The 24,875-nt window shown below is 40.7% G+C and overlaps 2 protein-coding genes and 1 long non-coding RNA gene across 17 annotated transcripts in view; 1 reads left to right on the forward strand and 2 right to left on the reverse strand.

The window, feature by feature from the left end:
* Mtfr2 (mitochondrial fission regulator 2) overlaps window positions 1-14,975 on the reverse strand; it is a 21,406-nt gene extending 6,431 nt beyond the window's left edge. The window contains exons 1-5 of one of the 2 annotated variants that reach the window (XM_006980109.4): window positions 13,391-14,975; window positions 12,879-12,979; window positions 4,301-4,405; window positions 3,776-3,888; window positions 381-616 (exon numbers count right to left, since the gene is read on the reverse strand). In XM_006980109.4, coding sequence (XP_006980171.2) covers window positions 381-616; window positions 3,776-3,888; window positions 4,301-4,405; window positions 12,879-12,979; window positions 13,391-13,403 — 568 coding nt within the window. In that variant the 5' untranslated portion in view covers window positions 13,404-14,975. Of the gene's footprint in view, window positions 1-380; window positions 617-3,775; window positions 3,889-4,300; window positions 4,406-12,878; window positions 12,980-13,183; window positions 13,318-13,390 lie in introns of those variants that run through there. The other variant, XM_042262223.2, reaches the window with a different exon arrangement.
* On the forward strand, window positions 9,606-17,505 carry LOC121823192 (uncharacterized). Its single transcript, XR_013045064.1, has 3 exons — window positions 9,606-9,971; window positions 15,105-15,223; window positions 16,371-17,505. It is a non-coding gene; the product is annotated as an uncharacterized LOC121823192 (long non-coding RNA).
* Window positions 17,506-19,604: 2,099 nt separating this feature from the next.
* The window catches only part of Bclaf1 (BCL2 associated transcription factor 1), a 34,876-nt gene continuing 29,605 nt past the window's right edge, over window positions 19,605-24,875 (reverse strand). For all 14 annotated transcript variants that reach the window (XR_013045061.1, XR_013045060.1, XM_076552652.1 and 11 more), the window contains 2 exons: window positions 22,178-22,390; window positions 19,605-22,036 (listed from right to left, as the gene is read on the reverse strand). Coding sequence is in view for 12 of the 14 variants with exons in the window: in XM_076552652.1 (XP_076408767.1) it covers window positions 22,031-22,036; window positions 22,178-22,390 (219 nt within the window). In the remaining 2 variants the exon portion in view is untranslated. The remainder of the gene's footprint in view (window positions 22,037-22,177; window positions 22,391-24,875) is intronic.

Consider the following 24,875-nt stretch of genomic DNA (forward strand, 5'->3'; position numbering starts at 1 on the left):
CATGAGGCAACACTCTATCAACTACCCCAAAGCCTTATTTTTGGTTTCTGAGACTGGCTTAGAACTCAAGGCAATCCCTCTGCCTCAGCCTCTTGAATTCTGGAATTACAGGCATGAGCCACCGGGCCTGTCTTCCAATGCTTTGCTGCAGAATTAGAAAAGCTGACTTAGAAGTCATGACTTACAAACAAACAATGATCCTCACTAGTCCAGCTAGCTCTTCTATGCAGCCCTTGGTTTGCTCTGAGTGACCATCAGACAGAATTCCATATGGCCATCAGCCTTCTATGAGGGATTTACTGTTGTGTACATCAGAATGGTGCTCATGTAAGTGTCAGCTCATGTCACTCTCGTGGGAACAAAACTCTCGTCCTACTCACCCGTCTCTTTAGACTCTCTCAGCTCCTGCATTACCACAATTGCAGCGATCTGGGACCGAAGCAAACTGAGCTCATCTTCCAGGGCAGCTATTTTTTTAATTGCAGCCTCACTTACTGGCAGATCGCTTTTCGCTGGTTTGTTCTGTCTTAGAGAAGGTGATGATGGATCCCAAGTTATTTTTGATGAATGGAAAAGAGCAATTTTCCCTTCCTTCTCCTTTTTCCATAGACTATGTCTGTGGGGGAAAGGAAAGAAGACACAAAGGGAGGAAAATGTTCAACTGAAAAGGGAAATCTCAGCTACCCACGACTTCAGTCCCAGCACTCGGGAGGCAGAGGCAAGCGGATCTCTGTGAGTTCGAGGCCAGCCTGATCTACACAGAGAAACCCCATCGAGAGAGAGACAGACAGACAGAGACAGAGAGATAGAGACAGAGAGAGACAGAAACAGAGAGAGAGAGACAGAGAGAGAAGCAGGGCTGGAGAGATGGCTCAGTGGTTAAGAGTGTACACACTGTAAAGTTAGTTAGCTTTTTTGTTTTGTTTTCTTCTTTTGAGACAGGTTCTCATGAAGTCCAGGCTGATCTGGCTCCCAGAATCTACGTCAGGTAGTTCAGCCCCTGTAACTCCAGCCCCAGGAATCCACAGCACCAGTATTCACAGGCACAGACTCCCTCCCCCACCACACACATGACAAATAAATTCTTTAGGAAAAAGAAAAGAGGGGCCTGGGACACAGCTCGGTACAGGGTGCTTGCCTAGCATGTGCAAGGCCCTGGATTTAATCTCTAGCACACAAATATAAACAGCAAGCTAAACAAAATCAGAGTACCTCTCTCTGCCCTGAGATGATCCCTAGACTCACAAGAAAGAGCACCTCACATTATAATTTATTTTTGCATTCATATATAGCACACATGGCCAATAAGCAGCTAGGAAATGAGAAAAATGAGCTTTTCCTCCAGTGATAAAATAAAAAATAGTCACCCTATAATTTCTTTACTGATTGACTTTAAATAGTGTCAGTTTATTCAGAAATTCTACATACTAAGTTCTGAAGGGCCCTGCAGTCAGGACTATATTAGGGTCAGTTTATATCTTCTAAATTTCTGAAAGCTAATAAACCAGTTTGACACATAATAAATTTAGCTAGAATCTTTGACTAATTGACATGCATCATGTTAAATGCCTCTATTTGAATAGCCTAAGATTAAGTCAGTACTTGCTAGGAGTATAAATACATCCAAAATTTGAAATATAGCCCACTTCAGTATTCATGGAGTAATTTGTTTCAAGTACCCTGCAGACACAAAAAGCCTAAGATGCTCAAGTTCCTTATATAAAAGGGCACCTATGCATATCCTTTGCTTATTTTAAGTTATCTCTAAAATACTTAAAATACCCAATACAAGACTTTATGTCACTTCGTTTTTGTAAATACAGCATAGTATCTGAAATAAAACAAATTCAAGTTTTTGCTTTTGGGAAATCTGTGAACTTTTCTCTCTAAATATTTTCCATCTACCATATTTGATTTCATTGTGTAGAACCTATATGAGAACCCACGAATACAGAGCCAATATGGAAACCATGACAGAGGGCTAAATGCATGAACCTAACATTTATTTTTAAATGCCTTATTTATAAGAAGAGAAAATAATATTAACATGACCCTGGACCCCGCTGATAACCCACAGACTCCTAGACCTGGTATTAGGTTCAAATATGAACAAAGCATCCAAGGGCTCTGCTTACAACTCAGTCTCATTCCACCTGTCCCGCAGACGTCACCCAATTACTCACACAGCCAGCCTTGATCAGCAATTTCAGGATTTCCTATCTGGTCTGAAACCAGTCCAAATATAGCAAAAGAAAAACGAACACCCACTCAGCATAGGTAGACCACAAAACTCCTATCAATTCCACAACCTAACTCGAGATAGCCAAAGTCCCACTGCAAAAGTAGAAGCAATATGAAAAATTAAGACAATATGGACCCCAAATATGACCAGACCTACAGTAATATTCCTCATCAAAAAGAAACCAAATGAATTTCAAGACAAAGAATTTTAAAAGAGTCATTATAAAGAGTTCAAAGAGCTTAAACAGAAAATAAACACCCGAATGAAGTTAAAGATGACAAAAATAAATTCATGGTTGAGGTCCAAGAAAACACAAGCAAATGAAATAATGAAACAATCTAGGACATGAAAAATGAATTCAAAAGAGAGTGAAATGTTGAAGAAAACAGAAATGCAAATGAAGATAGAAATGAAAAATTCAACCACCCATTCAAAAATGGAAAGCCTTACCAACAATATGGAGTGGGAGAAAACAGAGTGTTAAAGTCTGAAGAAAATATAGAGGAAATGGACCACGAAATCAAATAAAATGATAAATTAAAGAAAGGAGCCGGGCAGAGGTGGCACACACCTTTAATCCCAGCACTCAGGAGGCAGAGCCAGGCGGATCTCTGTGAGTTCGAGGCCAGCCTGGGCTACAGAGTGAGTTCCAGGACAGGCACCAAAACTACACAGAGAAACCCTGTCTCAGAAAACCAAAAAAAGAAAAAAGAAAGAAAGAAAGAAAAGAAAGGAATACACAGGAACTTTGGGAGAAATTGAAAAGAGAAAATCTGTGAATCACAAAAATAGGAGAATTCCAAGGCAAAGGCATAGATCATTCAAAAAAATCATAGAAGAAAATTTCCTATAACTAAGTAAGGAGATGCCCATTCAGAGCCAAGAGGCAAGCTGAATACCCACTGGATCAAAAAGAAATCCCCTATGCCATTATATTATAGCTAAAGCACTGAACATACAGAAAAAAGAAAGGATGTGCAACCTTCAAGAAAGAAGTTACAATTCATATAAAGGCAAACCCATTACATCAAATACCAACTGACTCCTCAATGGAAATTTGGAAAGCCAAAAGATCTTGGAGCAATGCACTTCAAGTCCTAAATGACAGCCCTCTACCCATGTACATGAGAACATCATTAATTAGACTCAGAATCTGATTTTATACCCATGAACACACACACACACACACACCACACACACACATACACACGACAACATGAAATTGGGAAGACATTGGAGAGGATAGAGAAAGAGTTGGAGCGGAAGGGTGAGGGGTGATTTGTAAAATATAAAATGTATTTGTGTATGAAAGGGAAAAATAATTTTCAAAAATTTTAATGCAAAACATTTTTTAAATATATACTAAGAAACAGCTAAAAAATGAGATGCCATTCTTCTATTAGGAAAATATCAGGACATACCATGTCACAAAAACAGGACAAAATTGTCCAGTCAGCAGGAACAAACTTTAGTGCACACAAGAAGTCAAGTTTTAGGCTACACCCACATCCCAAGACAAGCATATAAAATTACCGAAATCTGAGATCAACGGCTTCTTCATCATTTGCCACACACAAAACATCAGCGAAAGATGGAACCGTAAGCTCATGATCATTAGACTCCTCAGAGTTCAAGTAAGGAACCAACTAGAACAAAAGTGGAAACAAAGTCAGAGCTCCAGCGGGAATCAGGGAAAACACATGTCTCATGCTTCCTCACAGTAAATAAGTTAACAGTCCAAAACGTAAAAGGGAAAAAACGCTGGAGAAATGTTACTCTACAACCTATGTCTACATTTTCTCCCGTGACTAATCTCATCTATCACACAGCAAAAATGTAAAAAAAAAAGTAGGGTAAAAACAACATTCAGGTATTCTTTGTACCTGTCTTTGGATGTAATTAAAGAAACAAAAACACATGTGAGATTGATTTATTTCGAGCAGTCAGTAAAGGTCCTTGGCTTGCAGGCACGTTTCTTTTCCTTCTATCCTGTTTTCCTGGGAGTACCCAGCATTACTTCATACCCAGGACTTAAACAACATATGGTGACTAACTTACCTCAAAATTAGGTCTTCGACAAGGTTCCAAAGGAAGTAGTCTCCCAATAATACGAATGATACTCCGAGCTGACCCATAGTCTTTATTTGGCCAAATCAGCAAATCCTATAAATAAAGGTTTGTTTAAAATACACTCCAGCGCCGGGCGGTGGTGGCGCACGCCTTTAATCCCAGCACTCGGGAGGCAGAGCCAGGCGGATCTCTGTGAGTTCGAGGCCAGCCTGGGCTACCAAGTGAGCTCCAGGAAAGGCGCAAAGCTACACAGAGAAACCCTGTCTCAAAAAACCCAAAAAAAAAAAAAAAAAAAAAAAATACACTCCAGCTAAATATGTTTATATATATCTAAGATATAACAGATGTAGTAACATTTATGTATACAAAGAAAACATAATAGCATACACTATAAGTGTCTTCCTTGAAGAATTAAACTTTATTAACATTATCTTGGAAAAAACACTAAAGTGTGATCAGTAAAGTTTAGCATGGATACATGAGATCCATGCTAAATTTGATATCCAGAACCCTTAAAAAAAAAAAAAAAGAAAAAAGAAAAAGAAAAAGCTAGCCATGGTGATGCACTCCTGGAATCCCAAAGCTGGAGAGGCAGAGATGGGCGGATCCCTGAGGTCTCCTAACTAGCCAGCCTAGCTGACTTGAGGAATCTCAGGCCAGTAAGAAACCTGTGTCAAAAAAGGGAGGAGGACGGCTGGAGATGGCTCAGAAGTTAAAAGCTTTTCCAGAGGACCTAGGTTTGATTCCCAGAATCTACATGGTGGCTCACAACCATCTGTGACCACAGTTCTAGGGACCTGATGCCCCCCTCTGGCACACAAGTGGTGCAGAGACACATACAGACAAAATATACATCAAATAAAAAAAATAGTCAAAGTTCTAAGGAATGAGCTGTGCCCCTCACATGCACACATATGCAAACATATTCTCACATAGACTGGATACATATCTGTGGTATGTGTGCAGGGGTGTCCACCTCCATCCCAGCACTTGGGAGACAGAGGTAGATGATCTCAAGTTTGAGGCCAGCCTGGGCTACAATAGAGCCTGGGCTAGCTCAGATATCTAACTGAATAGCTTGGAGAATGTGGTGGCTATTCTTGGTTGTCAACTTGACTACATCTGAATTAACTAAATCTAAAGGTGGAGGGCACACCTGTGAGGAACTTTTTGCTTAATTTGAAGTAGGAAGATACACTTCTACTCCAGATCTGGACGTGGGAAGACACATGCCTTTAATCTGGGCCATATCTTCTGCTGGAAGCCTATATAAGGACTTGGAAGAAAGAAGCTTTTGCTCTTTGCCTGCTTGCTCTTGCCTTGCTAGCAAGTCCATTCCTTCTCTGGCCTTAGAGCCTTCTTCAGGATTCCACAGTCTACTGAAGACCAGCTGAGACATCTAGCTTTGTGAACTAAGCAACATCTGGATTCTTAGACTTTCTGTTCATTGCCAGCCATCATCGGATTAGCTGGACCACAGCCTGTAAGTCATTCTAATAAAGCTCCTTTCTATAGAAAGAGATTCATTCTGTAAGTTCTGTTTCTCTAGAGAACCCTGGCTAAAACTTTATGTAGAAAAGTTATCTCTCTTTACCTACAAAATAATTCCATCTTTTGAAGCAAAAGCTGGCAATTTCAGCTACTATGTGAGGGTTTATATATAGCCTCAGCTACTCAGCAGGCTTAGAAAGTAGGACTGTTTGAGTCCCGAAGTATATGGCTAGCCTGGGCAACTTAAGGAGATAAAAGAAAAGAAGAGAGAGAAGGACAGAGATAAGAGAAACGACTGACAATTTCAAAAAAAAAAAAAAAATCAAGGATAGCCAGACAATATAGAAAATACTTGTTATTCCTATTAAGGGAAAATTAAAAGAACAATAAGTCAGATTCTAAACAATTCAGAGTTATTTATATGGCAGTTTGCATTATGCTGGAAATTGGCTCTTTACAAAGCATTTCAACTGAATGTCCTACTATAACAAATATTCTGTCCTTATTAGTGTAAACTATAGCACTCTCCCATTAGCACCCTCGTAAGAATATTTTATAAGTAGTATAATCAGTTATCAGATAAATTCACAATTTTAGAACTCAGAAGAAAGCCTGGATCTCAGAATCACTGGCATGCAGAATGTGGTCCAGGTGAAAAATTAGGAGGATTTCTTGTACCTGTCATTTCAGGCAGTACTCTCTCTAAAGTGCCCAAACTGGCCTTGAATTCAATCTGTACCCCAGGCGTCTTCAGCGTAAGACCTTCAGTTACAGGAGCCTTTGTCTCACTGGCAGCTCTCTCCTCCATTCAACTGTGAACTCTCTGAGGGCAGGCCCAGATGGCTTCTAATTTTACTTGCATCCTTCGGGGAAGTAACTATCCCCATGGATATACAAGTATCATCTCAGATGCTCTCCAGAAGAAATATATTACAAGTACATATACTAATGTATAATGGATATTTTAAAATGACTAATGAAATGATTTTACCTTTTTTCACTAGGTCTTCAAAATTTGTTATTTTTACCTATAGGAGAACTTAATTCAGATACTTAAAGTACTTAAATGTGGCATGTGGCTGGGTGCCATGGAATATGCCTGTAATCCCAATACTTGGGGTCGCTGGGACAGGACTAAAAATGCAAAGCCACTCTGGCTTGTATTTTAGCATATACAAAAACCCTGTGTCAAAATTTAAAAGGAAAAGGCAGGAAAGGAACATGTGGCCAGTGGCTACCATATTAGATAGCACACTCTAGAAGAAACAGATCCTAGACCTATTAATATCGGAATTTTGGAAGACCTAAGCACTTCTACTGAAAGTATTCTACACTCAGTGGTACAAAGTGTGCTTACAATTCCTAAGGCTCCAGGTTCAAACACACACACATACACACACACACACACACACACACACACACACACACACACACACATACACACACCAAAAAAATAAATAAAGGCAGGGGAGATTGCTCAGTGAGTAAAGACACTTACCACCAACCAAACCCAATAACTTGAATTCAATCCCCAGGACCCATATGGTAGAAGAGAACTCCTGACAGTTGTCCTCTGACTGCCACACATGTACCACAGTACACACGCTTGCACACACATGCAAACATATATATATATATATATATATATATATATATATATATATATATATACACATATGTATACACACACATAAATAATTAAAATAATGTTTAAATACTTTAAAAATAAATAGGTGGTGGAGAGACACTTAGTGGTTATGAGCTCTTGATGCTCTTGCAGAAGACCTGATTTCGGTTTCCAGCACCCACATGGCAATTTATAATTGCCCTTAATTCCATTTCTAAGTAATCTAACACCCTTTCCTGGCCTCCTTGGGCACAAATCATGCATGTAGGCATCCACACATAAACACAAACTAAAAATAAATATTGAACTATTCATATGTGCAGCCCTGCTAAGAACCAGAGGTCACGGTGAAAATACATAGTCATTCAACTTTTGGTTAATGTGTCTTCGTGACTGGCTCTGTGGTTTCTATCCCCAGAAACTCTGGTTCTTCTAACTCTTTCACACCTTTACTGGCCACCTTCATTACACTTAGGATCTCACCACCTCTATGCCTGGTCCAGAGCTCTCATTTGGACTTTACTGATTTTCCTACCAAGCATGGATTTGCTGGTCAATTACTTCAGTGATAATGCTCATTACATTCAAAAGTACTTCATACTCTTGTTGCTAATGAATAACCCCTAATATTTTTTCAATTACAAATTTACATTGATATCATAAGCATGGTGAGTTCTCACAAGTAAATAGTTTGCAATCACTTCATGTCATGTATGTTGATCCTAAGCCAAAAAAAAAGCTACCTCCAATATGTTATCCCCCTACACCAATTCCAGTACATATACAAGTGACCTTGCTTCTATCAAAAAGCCAGAACACTTCAGAGGCAGGGAGCATGGGTTGGCTGGTGGAACACTTACCTAACATCTTGGAGTTCTAGTCCCAAAAACAGAAAAACAAAAGCCACAGACTTCTATGTGACACATTTCATTTCTCAGCATCCAAAATCTCTCCCCACCACCTCTCATTTTTGTTCCGTTTAGGATGGAGCCCTCTCTTCCTTCCCAGCTTCTGGATTCAGAGTTCCTTCCCCACCACGTTCTCCAGTGCACTGGTCTGTCACCTGGCATTTGTTTTTCAAATTTTTAACTGAACTTGAAAATATACTGAAGTTAATTGTGCTCGTTAGTCTTTTGTCAACCTGACACAGCACAGTCATCTGAGAAGCGGGAATCTCAATTAAAAAAATGCTTCCATAAGACTGGACTGTAGGCAAGGCCAAGGGACATTTTCTTGATTAATGATTAATGTGGGAAGGTTCGGCCCACTAGAGGCAGTGCCACACCTAAGCAGATGGGAAAGCGGCTGAACAAGCCCAGGAGAGCAAGCCAGTAAGCAACATTCTTCCACTGACTCTGCTTCAGTCCCTGACTTGACTGCCCTTGGTGGACTGAAGCCGGTAAGCCAAATAAACACTTTCATCCCCTAAGTGTGGGAGCCCACAATTGACTCAATTTCCCAGTTTGAGTCTGAAGTCTATTCTGAGTCAACAGAGTTCAAGCTTGTTTGCTCCAAGGCTGTGAGAAAGTTCTGATTATCCCAGAGTCTCCTTGAAGGGCTGTGAGAAAGTCCTGATTAGCCCACAGAGCCTCCTTAAAGAGCTGTGAGAAAGTCCTGATCAGCCCACAAGAAGGAACACACTATCTAGCTAGACGTAGGCTGCTGATGCCAGCCACAGGTACATTGAGATAGAAAATGAAACTGCCTGCTCCTTGACACAAGGCAGGATAGATAGTGGTTGAATGCCTGCGCTGTGCATTGTTCTACCTCTGTCCTTCAAAAATGTACATAAGCTGGCTGTGAAATAAAATAAGGGCTGTCCGGCATTGACCAGCAGACCTCTCGACTCTTTTTCTGTCTTCTTCATTGTCTCTTCAATCTGCATGTCTATACCCAGCTATCCAGCTGACTGTTGGCAGGTCCGACAACTAAGTTGGTTTTGGTAAGTGTTTTAGCACAGCAATAGAAAGCAAACTAATATACTAACTCTAATACTGAAAAGAAATCTTCAGTACTGCTGCTCCTTCCAAATGATGCTTCTCTCCATCTCTTTTCCCAAGTTTTCAGATGAAGGTTACTGAGATCACTCTTCCCTCCCTCACATCCTTCAGACCACTCCAATCTCCACCAAAAGAAATTCTTTCTGGGGGCATGTTTGGTGTTTTTCTGTGTGGTGATATTTTGTTTGTGATCTGACAAATAAAGCTTGCCTGGAGATCAGAGTGCGGAGCTAAGCCACTAGTTAGCCAGAGAGGCCAGGTAGTGGTGGCACACACCTTTAATCCCAGCACTCCTGAAAGCAGAGGCAAATGGACCTCTGGAAGTTCAAGGCCACTCTGGGCTACACAAGATTGATTCAGTCTATAATAGAGACAAAGCCAGGCAGTGGTGGCACACACCTTTGATCCCAACACTAGGGATCTCATGCCTTTAATCCTAGCTAGGGAGGTGGAGACAGGAAGTGATATGGCTGGGCAAAAGAAGAATATAAGATCGGAGGAGAAAGGAGCTCTCTCTTTTTCAGGCTGAGGAGTTGGTGAGGTAAGAAGTGGTAGCTGTAGTTTGCTATTTTGTCACTCTGACCTTTCAGCATTTACCCCTATATCTGACTATTTCTGTTTGAGTTTTTAATACTTGGGGGGGGGGGGTGGCACAACGGGACTTTAGCCATGAGCACTGACTGCATCTACATCACTTTCACCCTTCCCTCTTCCCTCTCGAATTCCTCTCATGTCCCTGTCCCAAATTCATGATCTCTCCTTTAATTAGTAATATACTCATGTATGTATGTGTGTGTATATATATATATAATATATATATATATATTACATATATATATGCATGTACATGTGTATACATAACCACAAGGGTCCATTTAGCTTTGTCTATATGTACATGTGTCCATGTTTGACCACTTGGAATTGTATAACCTATGTGGGAGTTCATTCCTCAATTGAGTCTTCCTCTCTCAGAAGCCACTGACCGCCTATAACTCTTCCTATAGGGGTGGGACCATGTGCAACTAAGCCTGTCTGAATTGGCATGTCACCTTTGGTTTTTTTGTCAGGGTCCTGCCATCTAGCCTAGGCTAATCTTGAATTCCCAACTCAATGGGGAGCAGATGAAATCCTGAGTGAATGCATATTGTTGACATGTGCATGGTCATGTCCAAGGCTGGAATGCCTCAGACCCATGAGCAGCAAGGCCTTCCCCTAGTCTGAGTTTGGCTGGTTACAGTGCATACAGAAAGTATCAACCACAACTTCCTCCTCCCAGATAACTGCAGTCTGAGACTACTCCCCTAAAGAGAAGCCACCCCAAGATTACCTAACACACCTTTGTTCAACTGTATATAAGAAACCCACACCCTTGTCCAGATGTATATAAGAAATGTGCTGAATTTCCAGGATGCGGGTGCACTTCCATCAGAGGGCACACCCACCCTACCCCAGCTTTTTCTACTATGTGTCTGTCCTTTCTTCATTCACTATGAACCCGGTCAGGTCAACTCCAAAGTTATATAGGCACAACTCCCGTACCCCAGCCTTCTGAATTCAGACCACTTCCTGTTGTCTGCAAGCCAAAACGTAGTACACTCGGCTACTTCTCCAGCACCACGTCTGCCTGCATACCACCATGTAGCACCATGATGATAATGGACTGAACCTCTGAAAATGTCAGCCACCCCAGTTAAATGTCTTATAATGTTTAAATGCTTTAAAAGCATTGCCGTGGCGTCTCTTCACAGCAATAGAAACCCTAACTAAGACACTCCCTTTGTTGTATCTCTTATTGGGCTTTGAAAAGACAGTAAACAGACTACTAACCACCTTGCCACCGTCTTTAAACCACAACTATCAATGTTAACCTACTGCACACTCATCTTTCTCCCACCTACAGAGAAGTAACAATTAAATGTTTACATAGAGGTTTTCTCACCCGAATAGACTGAATTTAGGAGCCTTGCTTATTCTTGCCAAGTGCTCTGCCACTGAGCCGCTGATCCACACACCACTAGCCCTGCTTTATGACTTTTTTTTTGAGGTGCAGTCTCACTAAGTTGAGTTGCCCAAACTGGTCTTCAACTCACTCTGTAGCCTAAGGAGACCTTGAACTTGAGATCTCCCACAACTAAGATTACAAGACTGCACTACCAGGCCCTGGTGTTACATTGTTGTTGTTGTTCCCTATCTGCTGCTGTGACCAAAAACAACTTAGGAGAGGAACAGGTTTACTTGGCTCAAACTTCTGTCCTATTCAGGGATACTACTGCTGTGACGGAACATCATGTCCAAAGGCAACTTGGGGAGAGGGGAAAGCTGTCAGGACAGGCACTCCAACAGCAGAAACCTGGAGGAAGAGACCATTGAGGAATGCAGCTTATTAGCTTGCTCCACCTACTTACTCTCTTCTAGAACCCAGGACCACCACCTCAGGGCTGGGCCTGCCCCCATAAATCACTAATTAAGAAAATGCTCTACACACTTGCCTATAGCCTGATCTTATGAAAGCAATTTCTCAATCAGGGTTCCCTCTTCACAGGACTAGAGCGTGTGTCAAACTGACATAAAACTAGCCAGCATAACTTCTCAGTCTCAGTTCATCATTGAGGGAAGTCAGGCAGGAGCCAAGCAGGAACCACTGGCCCATGCTCAACTAGCTTTCTCATACAGCTCAGAACTCATCTGCGTAAGAATGGTGTCCTTCACAGGTGGCTATCAACCGTAAGGATACCCATAGAGACAAGGCCACACAGGCCAGTTTGATCTAGGCAGTCCCTTGAGGTTCCCTCTTCCCACATGACTCTAATGTCCAAGTTGACAAAACTACCCAGGGCAGAAAACATGTTCAAAATGATGCACCAAAACCCAACCTGAGGGTGTACATCTGTAATCCCAGCCCTTGGGAGGTGGAGCTAGAAGGAGAAGGACAGCCTGGTCCACAAGATTCCCTGGCTCAAAACAATAATGAGAGCAAAGAGCAAAGTCAGCAAAATCCAGACATTCAGCCTGGGCTACACTGTTGGTTTCTGCCGCCAAAGCAGTTAAGTTACATCATCACCTGTCGCCAGGTGCCTTTCCACTGTCAGCTATGCCACAAGTGCACCCCTTAAAAGTGCACCCCAGGCACAATTTGCTATCTTGCCTCTTCTTGCCTCTCTTCTTCCTCTTGTTTCTTCCATCTGTCTGTCTGTCTGCCTGCCTGCCTCTCTCTGTCCGCACTCCGACATGGCCTTTCACTCTTACACGCTCCCCCTCCCCAAATAAAGGTCTCGCATTAACCCTGTTGCACGTGACATGTTTGCTTAGTGGCATACATTGGCAGGGCCCGCCGAAAGGTACCCACTTCGCCTCTCTTTCTTATTTATCGTTACATACATGATTCCCTGTCTCAAAAAGACAACGAGGCCCAAAAATAAAGTTAGCAAAATTCCTTAAAGACATTTACCTGGTCTACAGGAACACCAAAATATGCCAGCATGTTTCTTAACAGATTCAGCATGAGCGACATTGGTGAAGCAAGTTCAAGGAAACATTGTTCGTTGGTACCTTAGAAGAGAAGTTATTATTACTCTTACAATCAACTGACACGTAGATCGCACTAAAGAGCCTAAAGAAACCTTTCATGATATACTACACCATCAACTGACTGCTCCTGAGGAACTTTCATCTTGGAGGAAGAGGAAGAGAAAAAAGGGCGCGCTGTGTGTGTGTGTGTGGGGGGGGGGGGGGGGTACGAGAACATTAACTAACCATGAAATTTTACTGTTACGTGGAAACCTTACAGTGTTTGTCAAGGGTCCCTGACAAGTCAATGTGCGACAGCCAAACTACACGGCCCCGGGAGCTCTGCCGCCCCCGGAAGCCTTCGGAACCGCACCGCCGCTCCTTCCACACCCGCCCCTCCGTCACCGACCGCGGACCGGAAGCCACCGGTGCGGCGGAGCCCGAGACGCTCACCCTCCCGCTGCATTGCACGCCGCCAGGGCGCCCGGGACCGCTCCGGCAGCGGCGCCACACGGGCGCGGGTCGGCCGCCAGGGCAGGCTCGGAGGGCCGGATCCGCTCTCCCCCGGCCGGCCCGCCGCGCCCGCCTCCAGGAACAACTATCAAGCTCCGCGGGCCCGGACTCGGCGCCTGTCCCCATTGGGCGAGACTAGAGAAGGCCGCTTGTGATTGGAAGGCCAAGAACCAATAGCCGCCCCAGTGGGGCGCATGCGCAGAATGCATTCCGGCGGTAGTTGGGTACCGCTGCATCTTCATGCATCACTCAGTCCTTTGTCGGGAAGGTATTGCCTTCTACACTTACCGCAATGGTGACATGCCTTCCCAGCGTTCGACGGATTCCGCCATCGGACTTGCGGGTGTTTGGTCATTCTGCAGAAATACCTAGCCATAAGCTAAATGCTGGAATTGCTCATGTTGAGCCACAATATCCAGTCTAGTTTGTTGTGTACCTGTATTTAGTGTGTGTGCACGCCCACACGTGCACGTCAAATTGTCAAAGGACAATGTGTGGGAGTTGGTCCTCACCTTCTACTATGTGGGATCCAGGGATTAACCATGAGACCTTAGGTTTGGTGGTAAGGTGCTTTTCCCACGGAGCCATTTCGCTGGCCCTAAGACAAGACTTTTACACCTTTACATTTCAAACTACTGAAAGCTAGTGAAAATCAAGAAGGGTCTCATTAAATTACCGCCAACCTCCAAAAACAAAAACTGTTTCTTGCTCTTTGCATTGACAGTAAAACATAATGGAAAGCAAAGTGCAACACACTGCCTGTGTATCTATACTTGCTACAATCCAATCTAAAAATTGATAATTACAAAACCAGTTAAATAATTCTAAAGATTTGGCATGTCATGAGGACATGGCATAAAGTTCTGAAAAATCTTAAGGATAATACATTTCTCTGATTTGTTAGGAATGTTTTCTTAATCCTAACAATTTTAGTTGGTAACAATAAAGCATCGATGTGTAATTGAAATATGTCAATCTAGAATAGGAAATCCAAACTAGAAAAGGTGCAGCATAAAGGAACACAGAACTTCTAAAAACAACCAACCCAGACTGCATAAATACTCTGGAGGAATGTGTTGTTTTGCTTCTTTGTTTGGCAGTTTTTGTTGATGATGATGGTTTGGCTTTTTGAGACATGATCTCGCGTTAGCAAAGGTTGAACTGAAAGTGCTGCCCTTGTGTCCTGAGTGCTGGGATTATTTATGGGTCAGATCAACACAAGTCCTTGAGTCTTGAGTGTGTGATGTCTTCAGCTGTAACAGGGATGTACCTTCAATTTCTGAGAGGCAACTGAGGGCACCAGCAACAGCCTAAATAGTTTTTGGAGTCCCTTAGATTAACATGACCAACAACTTGAAAGGACGTTTCTCATGCCTGGTACTGGGATTTTTATTTTATTTATATATATATATAGCTCTTATGGAGACCATTATCACTCCAGTGGCATAATCTCACTTAAACTATATAGGTAAGTATGCATATATACTCATTGTATCACATGTAAATTTAGTAAATATAAAATGACTCTTTATGGTTTTTATTATGCCTAGTACTATTTATGCCCCCATCTCCTCCTCCCTACCCCTTCCCAACATAAATCTTACCATCCCTCCCCACCCCAACCCTCCCGACCATTTCTCCTTTCTCCCTTCAGACAGACCACCTCTATCCTGCCATCTGCTCAGTTGCAAAGGAAGTGGGGAGGGAGGTCATGATCCCTAGCAAGCAACCATGGACAATCTTGAATGGAAGCAGCTGTGCCAGGGAAAGCAGGTAAGTTACCTGTATCTGAGACATTAGGGGCTGGTGGGTCCTTGGGAATGCGGGCTCTGGGGTCTGAAGTCCCCTAATAACTTTTCGTTTTTTAAGTAACCACTACCAGAGTTAGAGAGATGGTTCAGCAGTAAGAGCACTGGCTGTTCTGAGGACCCAGATTCAATTGCCAGCGCCCACATGGCCACTCACAACTGTCTATATAGCTCTGCGTCCAGGGGATCCAACACCCTCACATAGACACACATGCAAACTACGAATGCACATAAGAATAAACTAAGTTATTTTAAATATTCCTATATTTGACTTTATACCAATGTTTACATACATGTTATGTGTATGCACCATGTGCATGCCTGTTGGACCCCTTAGTATTGTGTTTATAGATGGTCATGAGTGCTGGCAACTGAATTCAGGTCCTCTGGGAAAACAACTGTTCTTTACAGCTGCACTCTCTCCAGCCCTCACATTTTTACTATAAATCCTATCAACTAAATATCTTTTTCAATTACAAGCTAAAGTTTATTTTTTAGTAGCTGTCTATTGGAACAGGCCTGTAATCCCAGCATCCAGGAGGTGGAAGCAGAATAGAGGTGAAGACTATCCTTTGGGACAGAGATCTTGTGGTCAGTCTGTTCCCAAGGTTTTTATTTGCCTTGGTTTTGGTTTTTTGTTCAAGTGTCTCACTGTATAGTCCAAGCTGGGCTCAAATTCACACTCTTCCTCCTCTACATGAACTGTTTATTCACCTCTTAGTAGCTGTGATTACCTACCTGTTGGAACACAGTACAGGTATGGAGTCATATTAGAATTCTGAGTGCTTGTGAGAACACTACAAAGAAAACAAGAATCTTGTCACCTGTTTCTTCAAAACTCAGAACTGTTTTTTGAATATTTCCTTGTGCCTCTCAGGTTTACTGGATAGGAGTGAGTTTACTTCAGATCCCTCATCGTTTGCTCAATTAAATGTTTATGCATTTATGGAAAAACGTTTTTACCACGTATGACTCGTCCTTTTGATTGTATACAGTGTCAACTCATGAGAACTTTACTCGTGATTTCTAAGCCTCAGAGTATAAATTGCCTGGGGCTCCAAAAAGTTGGTTATTGCATGAGATCCCATCTCATTTCTCTGCTCCGTTTTCAGGTCCCACGCCTCTAGAGCAGTGCCACTACCCAATGACCAGCACAAGATTGGAGCCCACAATATTATGTCAGAGTGGGGAAGAAGTTCATGATGCCCTGGCCCTCCCTGAGGATTTGTAGGCAGGCAATTAAGGAGTTGCTGAGGGAAGGGGAAGATTTTCTTCAGTAGAATAGCCATTGGTCAGCTGTCCATGCTGCTGTAACAGTTTTAGTGTCTTATGTTTATGTGTACCACAAGCTTGCAGGAGCCCAGAGTTCAGGTGATGGCATCAGACCCTTACAGACTGAATTACAAATGACTATGTGCTGCCATGTGGGCAGCAGGGACCAAGCCCCAGTCCTCTGCAAGAGCAGTAAGCTCTCCTAACCTGAGCCCTCCCCGGTCCCTGCTCCAGGACCTTTAAGCCCACTGATTCAAAGTTCCATGAACAGCCTTGAAAAGTCAACATCCAGTCATGGTGGCAGCCTGGCAAACATGACAGGGGGAAAATGGAAACAGAGTGCCTTCAAAACCCAGGCACGGAAAACTCATTACTTCCTCCTATTTGAAGACTTTCTTCTCAAAATTCCTCAAGGCTTACATTCTTTTCAGGATTCTTTTTGCAAAACTCCTAGAGCAAATCTGCACTAGCAGCTATCACAATTCTACCTTCAACTCCATGTTTCCTTTCACTGGAAATGCAATTAAGTCCATTTGAAGCATTCCACAAACAATGTAAGTCACCAGAAGCATGTACCTAGTTTATTATGACAAATAGAGTAATGCTGTATTACAGTGGAGCCATGCTCTTCCTATTTGGACAACAGTAGCAACAGAAATTGGAACAGAAACTGTTCCTGCAGTTATTCAAAGTAGCAGAGATGATGAATCAGGCCAACCAATGTAGGAACTGAACAGTTTCAAAATCAACTCAACTCATGCCAAGTCAAACTATTCTATGTCCATTCAAACACAGCATGTTAGAGAAATAAATTACATGTGTACTTTGAGGTGCTCTAAATGAGATGTTTGCCCCATGTCTCAGGCATTTAAACACTTGATTCCAATTGGCTGCCTGGGAGGCTTAGGAGGTGTAGCTTTGATAGAGAAGTGCGTCACTAACTGTCAACTTTGAGATTTAATAAAAACCTTACCTCTGGCCATCCCTGATTCACTCTCTGCTTCCTGTTTGTGGCTCAAGATGTAAGCTCTCAGCTTTCTGGTTGCTGCCAAACTTCTCTGCCATGAGAATGGTAGGCTCCTTCTGAAACCCAAAGCCCCAAATAAACTCTTCCCTACTATAAGATGCCTTGGGTCATGGTGTTTTATTACAGCATCCAATATCAAACAGATACTACTCCCAATCTTGTAGAGCATGTATCAGGATCTAGTGTTCAAGAAACTACACCTAGCCACACACACATACCCTACACCTAGCAACACACACATTCCCCTACACCTAGTCACACACACATTCCCCTGACAATGAATTGTCTTGTCTCCATTTGCCATCCTATTTAGCAATTTCATTTCAACAAGCCAATATTCTTTCTTGAATTTAAAAACTATTTTTTTTAAATTAAAAAAAAAAATTGCTTCTTTAGTAAACTTAGGGTATACCTGCAAAGAAAATTTTAAATCAAATCCAGAAATTCAGAAAGCTAGCCAGGCCTTGAGTTCAAGGTCAGCCTGGGAGATACAGTGAAGCCCAAGCCACCTTAGTGTAAGATCATCTCTTAAAAACAACCTGACAAATGGAGCATGCTTTTGCGCAGAAAACCTATAAAAAGTACTGTTTTAAGTTACTAATATGACACATCCTTTTTTACAAATGTTTATTTCCCTATCAAAGATTTCTGTTAAGTTTGCAATTTGTCAGAATGTTCCAATTTAAACCAGGCATAGTAGCACACATCTTTAATCTCAGCACTCTTATTTAAAAAAAAAAAAACAAAAAACAAAAAAAAACAAAAAAAAAAACTGATCTAGAAATTCTAAGACCACTAGAGCTACACAGCAAAACCTGCTTCAAACTTTACAAGTTTGTAAACGCTGTGATTCCTGGGCCAGCAAGGAGATGGGTGGAGGACAACTGCTGCCCAGCTTCACGGGGGTGGGGGATGGGGGATGGAGGTGGGGGTGGTGGGCGGGCACGATACTGTACCCTCCCCCCAAGCCGTGCGCTGACCTACCTCCACACTTGCACACCATACACATCTATACACAAAAGTGCTGGAAGGTGGTCAATTTTTCATAATGGGGAAATGGCTCATGGATTAATAAAGTGCCTGCGGCTCTTTCAGAATCAAGTTCAGTTCCCAGAATCCACATCAGGTGGCACACAAAACTACCTGACTCTGACTCTAGAGGATCCAATGCACTCTTCTGGCCTTTGTGGGCACCAATACCTACACCCGCAACACACACACACACACACACACACACACACAAAAACACATCCATCCAAATAAAAAATCTTGTAAAAAATCAATTTCTACTTCGGTAACAATGTTTTAAAGGTAAAAGAGTATTTTATATTTCTTTCGTATTTCCAGTAATTTTTAAGAATATTTCAATTGTAGATCTAAAAGATAACAACTTAAGAAAACAACTCAGTTATTTTGTACTTTTTAGAGGAGCTGGCTGGGGGTATGACTCAGTAGAGTGCTTGCCCAGCATGCACAAAGCCCTGGGTTCAGTTCCCAGCACAATATAAAATGTGGCCAATTTTTTGTGTGTGGGGGGGGGACAACAAGATACAGCTCTGGGTGACCTCAAACTGATAGCCCTGAGTGCTAGGATTGAAGTTCTGTGTGTTTTTGACTGTGGTGTATACCTTTAATCCCAGCACTCAGGAGGCAGAGGCAGAGACCAGCCTGGTTTACAAAATGAGTTTCAGTACAGCTTGTCTTACACAGAGCCTGTCTCGAAAACCCAAACAAACAAACAAAAAACAAAAAGTTCAGTGTGTTTTTCTTTTCAAGGACTTCTCTTCTTTGATGACCACTAACCTGGAATTCCTGTGTTTTCCAGTATGGCTCACTAAACACTACATGCATTCTCATCTTCCAAGGAAAAGAAAAGTGATTAAGACAGTTTTGAAAAATCTTTAAATAAAAACATTTAGCAAACCACATACCAAGTTTACTACACTTGAGTTGATATTCTAAATTCTAGAAACAGGCCATAGAAAAACAGCCGAGTATAAAGTACACCCAGGAACAGCCTCCAAATCAGGTAAACAGACAACAGCTATTACCACTTAGGACACTTTATTGGCATATGACAATTTACAAGGGTCCCTGTTGAAATATACACCACACTTGAATAAGAATCATTTAGCCAGCTACATTCATTCTCATGGGGTAATATTTTTCCCTCAAATTATAATTTAATTCCCAACACTGATTTTTAACTGTGACAAAAGGGAACAATAACAATTTCAATTCCTTTAAATAGAGTGCAACTGGAAAAGGCTTTGCTTTTTATTAAAATGCCTAAGATGTTGAAAAGCATACAAACCTAAGAATTGAGTCATGGCCTTCAGAAACTGCTTTCTTTTTTTTTTTCTGGAAAAATCCTTTGGTTCATTTTCATTTCTTTTCTCTGAGCAAAGGAAGTACATTAATGCAGCCACTAACAGTTATTTTCCTGGCACTTATAATCAAGTAGCTTTACCAAGAGAAGCCATCCAGCTTTGTAACATGTCATGAATTGGGAAATAAATAGTGATCTCAAAAAATACACACAGGTTGCTTTACGTTTGGCTCTGAAAAACAGAAGATTCACAGTGGGGTTCTACTGAAGAGTTCTTATCACCATACTTTAATGTAGTGGGATCTTCTTTTTTAACTTTAAAATGAAAGCAACCAAAGGTTACAGCAGTGCATTCGCACTTAAAATATAACCTGTTACTCCCTATTAAATTATTTTTCAGTAAATCTACTACTTTTCTTTGTAGAAAAAATAAAGGTAAACATGCCAAGATTCGGTGTAAAACCAACTGTTAAAATAAAAGTTAAATGTATTCATATAAAACAGAATGGTATGAAAATTGTGAGGAAATTAAATACATATTGCTCTTATATTTAAGTATTAATCTGAACAGGATGGTATTAATTATGTCCAGATTGATGCAATAAAGTTGCTTTGCAGATATTTTCTGATTTACTAAATAATTCCAGATAGACAATTAAGGGGAGAAATCATGCGATACTGAGTGAAAACCTTAAACATATCACATGTTGACTTTTTGGTTTTAATTTTGTTGCCAAAGGCTCTTAGCAAATGTCACTAGATATTCAAAGTCTAAGACACATTGTAAATCATCAAAACAGAGAATTTGAAAGAGCCATACACTTACAAGTTTTAAAAGTTTACATTAATAGAACAAGCAATATCTCCTTTAAATGCAAAAGTATACAACTAATTTGATGCAATATGGCTGGTTTAACATGTTTAGAAAAAAAAAAATCAGTCTTAGCATGAACTTTATCCCTCCAAGGGCTATTAAATAGCAAAGAAGATTATCTATCTCTTTAGGTAAAGTAGAGTACATGAAAAGAAAACGGTCATTTTATAAACTTAAAATAATGGAGGAAGGGGGGTGGAGGTCAGATCAATGCTACAAGCTTCCGGTCAAAATCTTTTATTGGTAACATTAAGAGAAAACAAATTATTTAACTACTAAACAGTATGCTGGATCTACCTAATTATATGGTTAAATTATGGACTAATCTACAGCTGTTCAGAGTATCCAATAAATATGTAAGCTATCCAATCAGGTACTTAATGACTGCACCAAATTATGCTTCAGGATAAGACTCCCAAGTTTTGCTGTTTTTTGTTTTTTAGAAAATACAACCAGGGCTGTGGAATTAGGATTTTTACTTACACTGATATTACAAACCAGTTTCTCTCTCTCCTAGGTGGTTGGTATCTAAGACCATGACTCAAACTATCAAATGAGAATGGAAGAGAATATTCAATTTTGAATTCATACAGGAAAGGCTCTTAAAATGCTTTTACAGGCCACTGCTTGCTTTCAGTAAAAATACCACTTTCTCAAACCTTCCTAACTTTTCATAATTTGTACTTTTTAGCTATTAACAAAGCTATTGTCTTTATATATTTGCTGAAGTGTGAAACTAGTTTTAGTTTAGCAGAATAGCAACTTTTGTGGTAGTTTTGAAAATTAGTCGCCCTACAATGTAGTGTGTTCAAATTAAAAAAGATGTTAAACAGATGTGTCCAGTTAAACAATTAGTGTGGTCACTATAAACAACGCCTGGTCAAGGTTTTGTGTGGATTTGTGCAGAGCTGACGTTCACTTCAAAATCAAACATTAACAAACAGGGAGGCAAGAGAACCAGAGCTGTCACAGAGCTGGACTTGACCATTCCTTATAGACAAAGCAGAAATACAATGCATGTAACAAAAACAGAGGTTTTTAAAAGTTGATAGTTACAAATATGGTATGGAACATTTCCTACTTTATTTCAATACAATTTTCAACATACAGTCTACTATGTTTCCAAGGTATTTGAAGACTTAAAACAAAATTTCTATAGACTACTTGCAAACAGTAAATTTTAAGTAAAATGTTTACATTCTTATTTGAAAACAAAAATCAGGTTTAAAAAAATGTGTGTCAAGTTCTGCTCTCTGTTGCAATCTTCAGACTATTCCTAAAAAGGGAAAAAGAAATTAGAGGTCAATGAAGCTGTGAGTAGTGAATGTTAATGATAATTATTTCTACAAGCTGATCAACTGACTTGCCTGCCACGCTCATACTAAATCAAATCTGTCCAAAATCAGAGAATGTCTACCTTTTCTTCTTTGCGTCTGTCCTTCTTCTCTTCATTATTTTCCATGGTCTCCTCTTCATCTTCAACAATCCCATCCCCTTGGTATTTGTCATGAGTCCATTTTGGACTGCTACCTGATTTTTTGAAATTAAAGCGCCCTCTGCCGCGTTGAAAAGTACCACGACCTCTTCCTCTTTTGGCCCAATAGTCCACACCATCATCTCTGTCATCATGCTATAGAAAGGTTTAAAAAGAAAACACATCAATGAAATGGCTTTCTTATTAAGATATTAATTCAAGTCACACTGCAAGCAATGTGATTCAAAAAACTTTCCCACAAAAATATCTTAAGGACACTACAAAAGCCAGAAAAATGTCACTGTAATACTATAAATAACATTTATTACATGTTATATAAATTATGCCTAGCAGGAAAGATTCTAAAATTCTACACTGAGATTTAAATCTAGATGTGAATATACATCTATCTGCAGCCTAGGAGTTTGAACGGTAAATGACAGCAGAGCCCCATGGCAATTGATCTCAGCTATTTTACAGAAAGTATCGAAGCTATTACATTCCAACTTAATTTTTCATTAGCTGTATTTAAATTGTTACTCTCCAACTTACAAACTGTTCTATTAAGCAAAACAATCTCCAAGGCTGAAAAGTACTTATAAGTTTATAAATAAGTATTCCCATTCCAAAATACAATACAAAAGGCCAAAGGTCTCCCTAACTCATTAATTAAATCTGCCAATTGTAAAATGCAAAGTGAGGCATAACAATGGCCCTCTACAAGAAAACAAGCATAATGCAAATGTCATACTGCACAGCCTTTTAAGTACTTATACTGAGCAACTACCCAACTCGCTAAAATCTTTTAAAATATGTCACAAAGACTTGATTGCCTTTATGCATAACCATTTTGTAAAGATGAACTTCTTGTGCAACTTACAAATTGGAAATATACAGGCAATTACTAAACTGTTTTAAAGAAGAGTTCTCAACTGTTAACAACTAGTATCTTGATAGCTTTATCAAACCTATGAAGATTGCTAGGTGGAGTTGTGTATGATTCCATAAAGAGTGACTTCTGAGATCAACAAGATGTTAGAGACATCAGAAAAGAGTCATTCAAAACAATGTCTATAATTCCATTGTTTCATGCTCCCTCATAGGATTAATACCCTTTTTTTTTTTTTTTTTGATGTGGCATTTATTAGTTCTTGAATTTTAGGAAGAGGCCAAGAAGTTCTGGAGAAAACACCTGCCATTACATCTTCAACAAAAACTAACCCAATTCTCTGAGAATTTACCTCATTCTAATTCAGAGAGCCAGCCTAGAGGGAGCACTAGAGAACAGAATGAGAAGCAAGAACTCAATGGTTCTCTAGTGCTAACTAGGTATGGTAAGACCCTGCTCTAAATACATGTACTCACTCACCCCATCTTTAGAAGCAGGTATGCTGTTGACTATTTACTCCCATCCTATAAAACACCAAGGAACCAAGAAAAATGAAAACTCTTACTGACCATTATCTACAGGCTACGATCCCCACACATCCTGGGGGCAGTAAATGAATGTATCAGGCAACTCAGAGTAGAAATGGGGAAAGGCAGTAGCAAAGCTAGGCGCCTGCCCAATTAGCCACCCTCTTAGATACACGCTCCTGGGAAAGGTGAAGTAACAAGGAAGCAGAACCTCGGGAGACGACGATGTTTCCTTCAGACATCCTAACAGCAACTATGTGAAATTATGGAGACTAAACACACTGTTTTCTCTCCTTTTGCCATTTTCATGTGTGTGTGTGTGGCATGTGTTATGCATGGGTGCTTGGCCAAGGGTGTGTGCATGCCTGCGGAAGGCATGACTAAAGCTGGGAACATTCCTGACAGTTCACCTCTTTCACTGAGGAAGGATCTTGCAAACAGACCCATCAGTGTGGTAGCTATGGCTAGGAGAATCCCTTATCTCCACCGTGGAGGCAGGAATTACACACCACAAACCCAGCATTTGTATGGGCATCTGGCGAATTCCAGCTTAACCACTCAGCCTCCTCCCCAGCCACTCTAAACAGTCTCAATTTTCAAATTCTTACATTCAAATCTAAATTTCCCAATTTTAGTCATTAAACTTTTCACAGGTGACAGTTAAAATGGCTTTTGTTTTTGAAGGAATCTATAATGGACTGAAGCTCTCCTGTATCCTCATCTTTCCCCTAACACAATCCGATTCAGTTATCCAGGTATATATACCCATTCAGGAGACAGGAATCGACATTTTAAAGTTAGCCTGTTCTGCAGCACAAAATCCTGTCTTGAGCTCCCCTAATTAGTTTATAAATTTTTAAAGTATTTTTAAAAAGTTAAATTTCAAAAGTTACTCCAAACCTGACCCCTCCTCCATCACTAAGCTCCTCACTCTAGCAGGAATTAATCATTTACTTTTCTTCTGAAAACTTGCCCTTTTCTGTATTTTCCCACTTGTTCCAACAACTCCTGTTCATCTCTCAGGATCTACCCGACACTAGTGTATTTCCTACAATTCTTATTACTGAGTATCACACCTCTGCAGAAAGCCGAGGTTGGAGATAAGAAACTTAAGAATGTAACAAGCATTACTGTAATTAATCAAGGCAGTATGAGGTCCACAAATCAGAAATTCAGCTTGGAGCATAGTGCACAGACTCAAATACTAACTCCATTCTTACTAGCC

Source organism: Peromyscus maniculatus, chromosome 16, assembly GCF_049852395.1.
Source record: "Peromyscus maniculatus bairdii isolate BWxNUB_F1_BW_parent chromosome 16, HU_Pman_BW_mat_3.1, whole genome shotgun sequence".
NCBI lineage: Eukaryota > Metazoa > Chordata > Mammalia > Rodentia > Cricetidae > Peromyscus > Peromyscus maniculatus.